This window comes from Macrobrachium rosenbergii, chromosome 16 (genome assembly GCF_040412425.1).
Source record: "Macrobrachium rosenbergii isolate ZJJX-2024 chromosome 16, ASM4041242v1, whole genome shotgun sequence".
Taxonomy (NCBI): Eukaryota; Metazoa; Arthropoda; class Malacostraca; order Decapoda; family Palaemonidae; genus Macrobrachium; species Macrobrachium rosenbergii.
This window is the reverse complement of record NC_089756.1, coordinates 14,411,226-14,423,725: the sequence shown is the minus strand read 5'-3', so window position 1 is coordinate 14,423,725 and position 12,500 is coordinate 14,411,226. Positions and strand designations below refer to the sequence as shown.

At 36.1% G+C, this 12,500-nt stretch overlaps 1 protein-coding gene across 17 annotated transcripts in view; it reads right to left on the bottom strand.

The window, feature by feature from the left end:
• Positions 1-8,935, bottom strand: part of LOC136847104 (uncharacterized) — a 335,956-nt gene extending 327,021 nt beyond the window's left edge. For 5 of the 17 annotated variants that reach the window (XM_067118423.1, XM_067118417.1, XM_067118420.1 and 2 more), the window contains exon 1: positions 7,793-8,930. In XM_067118423.1, the coding sequence (XP_066974524.1) occupies positions 7,793-8,654 (862 nt within the window). In that variant the 5' untranslated portion in view covers positions 8,655-8,930. Of the gene's footprint in view, positions 1-7,792 lie in introns of all 17 variants that reach the window. The other 12 variants (XM_067118415.1, XM_067118416.1, XM_067118418.1 and 9 more) reach the window with 7 other exon arrangements.
• Between the last annotated feature and the right edge of the window lie 3,565 nt (positions 8,936-12,500).

The following is a 12,500-nucleotide window of genomic DNA, read 5'->3' as shown; positions in this document are numbered from 1 at the left end:
ATAACTGTATAGATCTTAAATAGGTCTTGTCTCGAGATGTATTTATATATATATATATATATATATATATATATATATATATATATATATATATTGTGTGTGTGTGTGTTTGTGTGTGTGTGTGTAGTTATATATATTTGTGTGCATAAATAGATAAGTGTAATATTTATAGTAATCTCCTTTGATGAACTGATGGGATTTGGGTGGAAACACCAAAAATACCCTCACACATCAAAGCCTGTGACAAAGCCAGGCAGAAAATAACTCCTGGCAGAAAATAACCACATGCCTGGGTATCAAGATCTAAACTTGAAAGTAGAAAGTGTAGTAAATATAACCACTATTTGAGCATTGGAAAGGGACAAAGTGGAAAGAGACAAAGAGAGATTATTTTGTACCGAACCGGAGATGAAGGCTCGGTAAAAATAGTTATAGCCAAGAACTAAGAAGCCTGAATGGCATGTCCTTGAAGCAGAGGAAGAAGAAAATTTTTCCTGCAGGCAGCAAGAGGATACCCATTTTTGCATTTACAACCTGTGATTGACACCTTTCTTTCTTTCTTTCTTTCTTTCTCAAGCTCTTCAGCTGAAAACCCTCCTGGTCAGAGTCAAAAGGCTATAAACCCGAGAGGGCTCCTAGGGAAAATCAGCCTGCAAAGAGAGTCAAATTATTATTATTATATTATTATTATTATTCAGAAAATGAACCCTATTCATAAGGAATACGCCCACAGGGACCACTGGCTTGAATTTCGAGCTTGCTAAGAATATGGTGTTCATTAGAAAGAAGTAACAGAGGTCAAATGAAATACAGAAAGATCACTTATTAGAAAAAAAAATAAAATAAAAATTGGGAGACTGTATTAGGGTAGTAATGCAGTTGAAGGAAAAAGGCGATAGATAATTAAATAGGGGGATATCACGCAGTTAAATATGAGGGAAGAGAAAATAAAACCGATACACCCGAAGTCAGCGGAAAGCTGGAATGAAATGCAGTGAACAACAGCCCACATTCTAAAAAATACGAATAATATATTTAAAAAAAAGAAGAAGGTGATTTCGATCTGCTGCTAAAGAACTTCAATCAATGGAGGGGAAACGAAGAGGAAAATTGGGGCGGAAAATATGAAATCATATCAGCTATGTTGAATCCTTGATGCTTCCACCTACTTGAGAGTCTTGTTGCTTGGCAACCGGCTAAGGGCCTATCCTCTCCCTCTCTGCCATTCTAACACACACACAGGTTTCAGCATCCCCTGGAAAGGGCAAAGTTTGAGATGTTCGCTTTGGCCGTACATTTACAATACGGCTCTTCTGCTGTCTGATCAGTTTTCTATTCATTTTCTGTTTCTGGGAGTGTTAAGATAGTTTCAGAGTGGACATTGTATTATCATATACAACTACTCGACTATGACTGTCATGGGGATGGCATAACAGAAGGAGAGATGGTTTAATGTTGTAAGTTACAGACATTTGACCAGTTATGACTACAAATGCCAAGAGAATCGTTTCCATTGAAAGTTTCGGAATGATGACCATGTCTTTGAAAATCACGAAGATCCGGCCTCGAATAGTTTTTTAGCTTCTGGTGTTATGACAACAAACCTGAAGTTTTTTTTTTATTTCCTTAGATATGTGAAGGCAAAGGAGATCTCTCGAGGCTGCAGCCCAAATTTGATTCTGAGCCCCCAACTCATTCACAAAACGGGAAACAAGATCTCAGCCTGACGTCTTTTGCAGGGATTGCGTAACAAATGTTGGAAAAAACCTGTTGAATATTTGGATTTCGCCCAGAAAGTCCAAGGAGAAAAACACTAATCCCGGCTAATACGATTCAATTACAGTTACAAGGGGGGAGAATTACTAATGTGAAGAGGTGACATGGTGTTAGGCTTGTCTTCGGCATAAGAAATCTTCTCACAACGATGTATAGGACGGTCCTTGCCATCACAGAAGTCGTGTATTCTTCATGTCAACGGAAATCTACTTTGTAGTCGGTGTACAAACAACTAAAGCCCCTCTTGGCACGCAACCAATACACTAAGTGGCAACTCTGGCTTGATTGACACCTTTTATTATGTCCGTTACTTTCGTTCAATTTGAGATTCCCTCAGGAGAAGGAGGTCCCAAAGAAGGTTCACGCCCTTTCGAGTCCGCGTTACATGAAACAGATTTTCCATCACATAGGTACGAAATTGAATGGGAATTTTATTATGTAACGGGGAATGAATTTTAATGTATCGAGACAGTTTATTTTTGCGAGTCTTGCTCAAAGTTCGGAAGATGTATGTGTTATTCCCTTTTTCCGTCATGTTTTGGTCTCAATACATTGTTTTCACTGTTTTTCAGGCCATCACTAGAGAGTAGTATGTTATGGCCAGGACCAGTTAGTTAAACTTTCTCACATTGTATTTTCCTTGTAATAAAAATATCACTAGAATATGTAATTTGAAGACATAGTCACATAAGAGCTGTTGTATTTTGTTAAATTAACCTAGCCGTTTGACAGCACAGGCTCTGTTTAGTTAACCCATAGGAAAACAATGAATATTTTAATTTGAGAGAAAGGAAATTTGAAGACTCGGTCTTTAAGTAATAAATAATAACATACAAGGAAATTAGAAGCTTATTGCTACCGAGCTTTCAGAATTCTGAGTAGGAGAAGACGCAATTTAGTATATAAAGTACGGTAATAATAATTCCTGTAACTCAGGAAATTAAATGATCACTATTAAGAGACTTAGAATCCCAGCTCCAGCTTTCAAAACGGACACGTGAGGCAGAAAAAAAATATCGTGTGCTTGTCAGCTGTGAAAAATCTGAAGTCAGGAAAACAGTCACGTTAACGAAACCATAAAATTAATTAGGAACCGAAAGGGCAAGACGAAAGTGCTGACTCGAACAAGACCTTCTGCTTTTGCTCCTGTCTGCCAGTAATGCATTCGCAAATGCGGCATTGATTTGCGCCAGGAATATCTGGGAACATTAGTCGCACGTCCTGAGAAGTGAAGGGCGGTGTGTTTTGGTGCCAGTTCGCGCAGGGCCATTGCTTGATGGCCCTCACGGGAGTCGGAATGACACTCGCTATGTTGTGCCCAGTTCAGCGAGGAGAAGGGGGCGTTGACCTCTTTTGTTTTGCGATATTCTTCAATGTTATCGAGGTTTTTAAGGGAAGGAATGAGATTGATGATAGTAATGTCGACTTAAAGTTATTTTTTTCCTTGTGAGGGTGTTTTATAACGAAGGATATTGCTAGTTTCAACATCAGTTCTAGAATATTTTTTTTTCTATCAAGATGCCTTCAGAAATGCGATATTGACTATAACACAGCAATATAAATCTATAAAGACATGTCAAGATGCTTTTGAACGAATGATTTAACAAGAGCTTCAGTGCTTTTAAATTCTAAGCTGTCGAACCATCATTACAAAAATCCTCTCTATATTTACATCAGGATCATCGAAAACAGATATTAATTGGTCACGTATAGGCATTAAAGTATGCATATTGATGATGAAATGATCATATTAACACAAAATAGACCAATTGAATATATTTTTACTGTGCAAACTTTGAAAGTAAAAGTTAGGTATGACCCAACCACAGTCCTATCTACTTTTCCGCAGGTAAAACTTCCCTTTAAACAGCTATTTACCAGGGTAGGGTCATCTTTGAAGGTCATTTGAATCATTCAAAGATAGCTTTGATTCGTCTTTTAGGGCACTTTCATCATTCAATTAAACTTTCGATTAATCCTTTTTCAGAGCAATTCTTTAAGGAATTTTGGCCATTTAATACAAATCTTAATTCATCTTGGAGGGTATTTTAACCTATAAACTCGAATTTCAGTTCATCTCGTGACCATTATGTGGGCATTAATTAATCTTTTATGGTATTTTAACCATTAACCTCGAATTTTAGTTCATCTTGTGAGGTCCCCTGACCATTACATGGGAATTAATTAGTCTCTTATAGCATGTTGACAATAGGACCAGGAACTTATATTCCACCGTAATCCCTTTTAATATGAAATGTGAAAATTGTCCCATATTTTGTGTCGTTCGTTCCCAAGAATAATGGTTACAACCTTCTCACCCTTAAGTGGGACTCGTGTATGGGCGTGTCTGAGCAATCCTTGGACCCTTAGCCCTGTCAAGAGGCTACGATCCTTTATTCATTTCTCCTTCCATAAATAATTTGACCTTTCTGCGTCGAGAGCGAGATCAGTGCGAGTAAGGATCAGTGATCATCCTCCGAACTTCAGAATAAGACGGGGTTTTGTATCACATGTTTGCTGGTGGTTTAGTCACTGTGGTAAAGATTCCGGTGCTTTAAAAACCCAGTCGTGATCTAGTACGTTTGTATTTAAACCTTGCAAGTTTTTTGTTCCCACTAAATGTATGCGGGTTATTTTCGTGCTTTGAAAATGCATGAAGTATCAACCAGAGGAAGCCTTATATTGTTGAATCAAGAATGAACCCCGTTCGTGTCTTTATATGAATGATTTCTCTCCTTCTTTTTATACCTTATCTCAAACTGTCAAGAAGAGCTTAGCCTGTCTAAAGTAAGCCTGTAATGAATAAATTTGGTTATATAAAGAAGATTATGACTTTCAGAACGTATTAATGTAAGTTCTTATTGTAATCCACCATGAAGTGAAAAGATTAAAGGGAATAACCCTTTAAAGATATCTGACAACTATGATGGCGGGTACCCTACTGTGTATGGTATACAGTTACACTCATAATTGAGAACATCAAACGTTCACAATTATTCTTTGGTATTAATAATGTTGTTATTTGAATAATCATTAGTGATAGTATCCATCTTCATCTTCCATATTATTATTAACTCCTATCTTCATCTTCGTCTCCCTTTATTCCTAAAATCCATTTATTCCTCGCTTTACTTCTTTTCCTTAAAAGCGTATCATTCATTCATTCCATTTCGTCTGTCTACCCACTTCTTACAACATTCGTAGTCATCATTTCCATTCTGCTGCTATTTGTTGAAGAGGAGGAGGAGGAGGAGGAGGAGGAGGATGGGCAGGACTAATCATTCTCATCTCTGTTCTTTTATGCTACCCCATTTCTCTTCTCATTCTTGCTTTTCCTTGCATTTTCCATATTTAGGTCTTATTTCGTTGTCTGTTCATTCTCTACAGGGAACATTCTGAATTCCGTTTTGTCCGAGTTTCTTCATCATATAAATTTTTCTTGTTTTTATTTTTTTTTTTTTACCCTTTCTATATATTTTAATTTGGAACAGTTCATTAATTTTGTTAACATTTATAAATAAGCATCCGTACAAGTTCCTCCAGCTCTATACCGCTATTTAGTATGCATTAACTCCCATGTCAGTATGTATGTTCTGTAAGCAAAGTTTTTACACATTATGTACTCAGTCTCTAATTTCAAGTGCGCTCTGTATGTGCAACTGCCAAGCAAATTTGAACATGCTGGCATTAATTAGCATTGCTATTTCATACTACATTGCATAGTTCTCACCGAGAATGTGGAGACCCTCTTGTGATCATGTTGAGTTTTCTGGTATTAGTTGAAGAAGGACTATGTGTGTATTATTATTTTCTACCAAATATTATCTTCAGACGTATTTTGTGGTATTTCTGCTTTCTTGTTTGGTAGAGTTTGGGTCCAAAAAGTTTAAGTTAACTCTCAGATTAGGGACACACGAGTTTCTGTGCATCTGTTTTTAGCTTGGTTACGAATATTCAGTCCTGTGTACGTGTTACCAGTGACAGTTTTGTTATTTTCTTGACATTTTTCTGGAAGGTGATTATATATATATATATATATATATATATATATATATATATATATATATATATATATATATATATATATATATATATATATATATATATATATATATATATATATATATATATATATATATATATATATATATATATATATATATATATATATATAATGTATATATATATATATATATATATATATATATATATATATATATATATATATATATATATATATATATATATGAGTATATATGTATATTGCGTGTTTGTGTGTATTATAGTGTGCTTGTACGTTTGTTTGTCTGTGGTTTGAATATATATCATTTACTGCAAATCTCTGGTAAACTACGTGTATTTGATTGATCTACAAAAATATATACACATACTTGTTAATGTGCATACATTGTTTTAACTTGGTTTCATACATGACTAAATAACATTTACAGTGTTGATGTTTCCTTTTTTAATTTTTACGGAAAAAAATTAGATTGAAAAAACTGGAAAGAAATTGCAGTTCCAGGACTTGTAAAGAACCTTTCCGCATCTTTCACCTGGAAAGGTTGGTAGTTATTAAAATTTTAGAAGCTCATCTCAGCAATTCATTTCGAGGAAATTGAAGTAAACATCTTCACTTAGAGGCAAGGGAAGCACCAAAATTCTCTCTCTCTCTCTCTCTCTCTCTCTCTCTCTCTCTCTCTCTCTCTCCAGCTGGAGGATGTCCCGAGGACTCGCGACGGGTCCTGACACGTCCTGTTTCGCGAGTTGCATGATTATTTGTCATTTAATTTTTCGTCTTCACTCATGATACGGAATGGGAAAAATGAGAGAAATATATATATATATATATATATATATATATATATATATATATATATATATATATATGTATATATATATATATATATATATATATATATATATTTATTGGTATTGTATGGATATATGTATGTTTGCACATACGTAACTTATTGCACCTCTGACAATCTTTGGTTATAAATCTAAAACGGGCATATTTAGTTCGTTTTTTACTATATCAAAATTTAATATGTATAACAGTTAACTTTTGGAAATGACTTATGTGTTTTGTGGCACTCTGGAATAAACGTCCACACACATGTATCTACGGATTTTGTGGTGAATTTTGCTGAACATCTAACATTTACAGTGTACCCCAGTAATGGATGGTTTTTACCGTGTTCCAAATCAGAATGAATGCCGAACTACAAATGAAACCTGTAATTACTGTGGCTCAATACCTGTTTTGCTAGAAATGTTTTCAATCGGCGTTTTTGGCGGCACCTAATTTCCGCTGTCTTCCCGACTGGCGAAAATAAGAGCCATTAAACGTAGTGGTGGTACCAAGCTTAGTATCATCGTTATTACTATTATTATTGTTATGCAATGTGTTTTTGTTGCTGCTTTTGCGTTTGTTATTATTATCATTAGAGCGCTGTCGTTATGGTGCTAATGAGAAAGCTGTAGAAGCCTGTAACAAAACAAAACTGTGCGAATGTTTTTGACATCAATAAAATGTTTATTATCAACAGTGACTGAGATATCTATCTTTTTATCTGTTTTCTTCATAATTCTGGTGTTATTACTTACATCGTCATGACTTGGATTACTGTAGGGATAGTTGAAGTTCGTGAAAACACCTAAACAAAATAGTTTGTTTTTATTGTTTACTGTTAGCATTATATTTTTTATTTTAATAATTTCTACTTTAAATGTCACGTTTTTTACACGTACATTAGTATTGTCCTTAATATCGTGAATGTTGTCATTTCTAGCGGAATTGTACATGTCCTGTGTCATCCCACCTATTGCTTGCCTTACTGTTTTCGGTCGTTGTTAACGTCTAAGAAGTTATTACGAAATGGGAATGAGTAATATTAATGTTTTCCTAAGGAAAGAATCGAAACTGGGGAAGAATTTGTCTGTTTACCATTCTGTTTGTCTTGTGTTTACAAATTGCATGTCAGAAAGAAAAGATTAATTTCGAACACCTTACCTATATTTGCATTCGGTGGGTTTCCAGGAGTTGGGCCCATGGGTCCTGGACCTGGCATGGGTCCACGTGGGCCCCCAGGGCCAGGGAGACCAGGTCTAGGGCTACGAGGCCCACCCATCCCATTCATTGCTAATCCACGTGGCCCCATTGGACCCATTCCTGGGCGAGGACCCATTCCTGGGGGCATTCCTCTCGGACCTCCAGGACCCATACCAGGTGGTGGCATTCCTCTAGGTCCACCGGGTCGAGGTCCACCTCTCGGTCCCATTGGTCCCATTCCAGGAGGTCTCGGGCTCATTCCTGGTCCCGGTGGGCGGTTCATCCCAGGGCCTCCTGGTCCATTCATGCCAGGAGGACCACCTACACTTCCTGGCCCACCTGGTCCTCCGGGCATCATTACACTACCAGGACTTCCTGGTACTCCTGGACCTCCCGGTCCTCCAGGTCCTCCAGGAGCTGCTGGTCCACCAGGTCCCATTGGTCCACCAGGACCTGGACCACCAGGACCCATTGGACCACCAGGACCCATCGGACCACCAGGACCCATTGGACCACCAGGGCCCATAGGTCCACCAGGGCCCATAGGGCCTCCGGGACCCATTGGACCACCAGGACCCATTGGGCCACCAGGTCTCGCCCCCGGGCCTCCAAATCCACCAGGCCCCATGTTTCCACCCATTCCCGGCGGTCTGGGCCCTGTCATGCCTTGCATAGGGCCACGAGGCCCTGCTGGACCACCCATTCTTAATAGGCCAGGGCTCTGAGGGCGCGGCGCTCCCGGTACAGAGCCACTTGGTGCGCCAGATGTAGGCTCCTCATTGCCCACGAGGGCATTCAGCATTTTATTTGCAAAACTGAACATGTTTGCTATTTATATTTTATCAAAATATCACTGTTAAACATCACAATAATTCACTAGCATGAAAGGACACAATGTACAGGGTGGGAGTAAGGTTGGATGGAGGACAGGAGCCGCTGCTGCCATCTCCTCAGTCGCTGCTCTACCGACGGTCTCCCGGATCAATATGGCGGCGGCCGCGTCCACTGAGTGCGCGGGGGGGCCAGGCCTGCGCAACATTGATCTGAACTTGCTCAACACACCCGTCATCACACCACACACGCCCACTCTGCCCTCTCTCGTATACTCCGCTGGAGTTCCACAGTTGACTTACGACCGCTTTCATCCGAATCGTCAAAAGGACCACTGATAAGCACACCACTTAGGCCTAATCAGGACGGGCGAAGAGGAAATAAATAAGCTTCTCTCTTGCGAAAAGTAACACAGGGACTTTGTTTCCAAATAATGAATAAACAACAAAGTCGTTTAAGTATTCCCTCCTTTTAGCTAAGTTCCTGGTTAAATTAACAAGCATTTACCTTCAGAAATATTTCGTGGGGGTGAAACGATGCATGCCATCGCACCCCGGAAATAATGAATGCAAACTATGGTTCAGATGAGGTGTGTGTGTGTGTGTGTTTGTATCTGTGTGTGTGTGTATATGAGTGCGTGCGTGCGTATATATGCTGGGAATTACTAGTTTGGGAATTGTGCGTACGCGTTTTGCCGCATATTTAAAAAAAAAACAATTCTTAGAATATGAAATATTCGAAAGACAGTTGCACGAAGTTTATGTACGTGCTTACGTGCAAACATACATAGGTACATTGCGTGCGAGTGTGACTCCTGAGACATGGAAAGATAACTTCCCAGGAAGCTGGGTCTACGAAACGTCAATTTTGATTCGTGAGTTCGTAAAAAAGGAATAAAAAAATCTCAGAATTGTGTTGTCAACCCATGAAAACTCATTAGCTTTTTCATTTCGGTGTGAGTCAAGGAAAAGATTAATATTAATTTTTCATTCCCACATCACACAAAAGGGAAAAATAAAAGCTTCGATGCAACCGAGATGGTCACATTAATTATAAACAAGGCCTTGTCTAGTGGTTGAGAATTAAGGATATTTCTTCGAGGGAATTAGGATAAAGTGACCTCTTTCATGCGCCTCGAAATTATTTCTCTCTCTCTCTCTCTCTCTCTCTCTCTCTCTCTCTCTCTCTCTCTCTCTCTCTCTCTCTCTCTCTCTCTCTCTCTCTCTCTATATATATATATATATATATATATATATATATATATATATATATATATATATGTGTGTGTGTGTGTGTGTGCGTGTATGTATGTATGTATGTATGTATGTATGTATGTATAAATAATCGTAGGCGTCTAGGGAAAGGCCCTCGATACAATTTGCAGTTTATTTCTAAGGCCAACGTTTTACAACTAAATCGTTGCATTTTCAAGGCTGAAAATATACATACAGCAAGATTGACTAAGTAAGATATATATATTTTTTTCTTATGGCAGTAACTGTATATCAGATTTTTTTAACCTTTAATTTTTTATGAACTCTAATTTTTATTACGCCATTCATTTATTTATTTCTTTCCGTTTTAAGAAAATTGCATTCATTTTTCTTATGTTATTCATAATGACGCCATTCATTTCCTTTTGTTTTAAGAAACCTGCATTGGGCTTTCTCTGGAGAAACGTCTGTTTTTGTTACGAGTAAACGTCCTGACTATTTATAGCTCGGCACCTTCAGTAGGTCACGGCTTTCGCTGAGACCGTTCTTACTGGCACGAAATTATCTTCTTATTTCCAGACAAATAACGTTTTTCTCAAACGCATAAAGAATTTGGCAGTGTAAATCGAGTGAAGTCTGGTGTATGTATGTATGTATGTATATATATATATATATATATATATATATATATATATATATATATATATATATATATATATGTGTGTGTGTGTGTGTGTGTGTGTGTGTGTATGTATAAATGTGTGTATATATATGTATATATATATATATATATATATATATATATATATATATATATATGTATATATATATATATATATATATATATATATATATATATATATATATATATACATACAGTATATATATGTGCAAACATATATCAACATTGATACAGATATTTATGGTAAGACAGCAATCCTTTTTATTTATTGTCCGTTGTTTTACGACGGCGCATAGCATAAATCATGTGGTTTCACCTTATCGCCGGTCCTTACGTTACCGGTAGCATAAAGAGAGCTTCACATATATATTTTATGCAAATGAGCTCGAAGTGAGGCCTCTTCTATACATAGCAGGGATACAGGCTTACCCCCTTCTTCTTCGACAAACTGAGAGTTACAGCACACTTCCTCCAGCCTTCGCATTCACAGAAACTTTGTTTTAGGCTTCTTGCTTTGTTTGTTCTGCAAATTAAATGCTTTGTTTGCTCTCTTTATTAAATTGTTTTCTTGGTGTACCCGGCATAGTTGTTAATGTGACGTTTTTGAGTTTTATTTGCCGGTGTTTTAATTTACCCTGTGAGTTATTTTGATGATTTGATTATCAGCAATTTTGTTGGGACAACTATGAAGTCAGACAGTATAATTTTAAAACACTGAGAAATATATATACATATATGTTTATGTTTATATACATATATATATCTATATATATAAAATATAGTATATGTATATATATACTTATATTATATATATATATATATATATATATATATATATATATATATATATATGCACACATAATATGCGTGTATTTATATAGAATATACTGGTCACCTTTACTAGATACAAATGTATTACCAGTAGTCCCATTCCTTTTCGAATTCTTGAAAAGTTAAGGGGACTTTATTATATATATATATATATATATATATATATATATATATATATATATATATATATATATACTGTACATATATATATATATATATATATATATATATATATATAAAACCTTCAAAGATGGATAGCTGACATAAACGTTTCAGTATACGTTTGCTATGTAAACTCTACGGAATTCGCATTACACGTTTCATACTCTTCGCGATATTACTGTTACTAGCATACAGTACAGTACGTCCATCTTTAAAGATGGAATGATAGAACAGCAGTAAATGCATTTTTGGGTCTCGGTCAACGCAGGTAACCCATATTGAGTCAGTGGATATCGCTCTGAATCTGACCTTGCTGTGAATCAAACTATTTCTTATTTTCGCGTTTCAGACTTAAACCCTAGGGTTTGAAATTTCAAATAGAAATACAGTATATATATATATATATATATATATATATATATATATATATATATATATATATATATATATATATATATATATATATATATATGTATATATATGTATGTATGCGTGTATGTATTTATGTATACGTAGGATTTGATTAATATTTTTATTATGTATTTTTGTCTCTATATGTTCTTTAAACTCCTGAAGTATGTGTGGAATAAGAAAAAAGTTTATTTTTAAAAGTATGTGGAGACATTTTCAACCTTATTTGGGCTTCATATATTGGACCTGAGCCAAAATGCATGATAGTTACAACAATAATAATAGTAACAACAGTAATCATAAACTGTAAAAAAAACATGCCTGTTTGTATTTTTCTGCATAAGCCTTTATGCTCACTGAATTCCGCCTAGAGTATACATGAATAAAAAACAAGATATTTCCAAAGTTTTTATAAGAAATATAAAGATATACTTATCAGTTCGATTTGGTTCTGATCGTTACCTGGATTCAATGATGTATTATTTATTTAACGTTTTTTCGTTTAGCAACTATCCTTCCACATTTTAACATGAAAAAC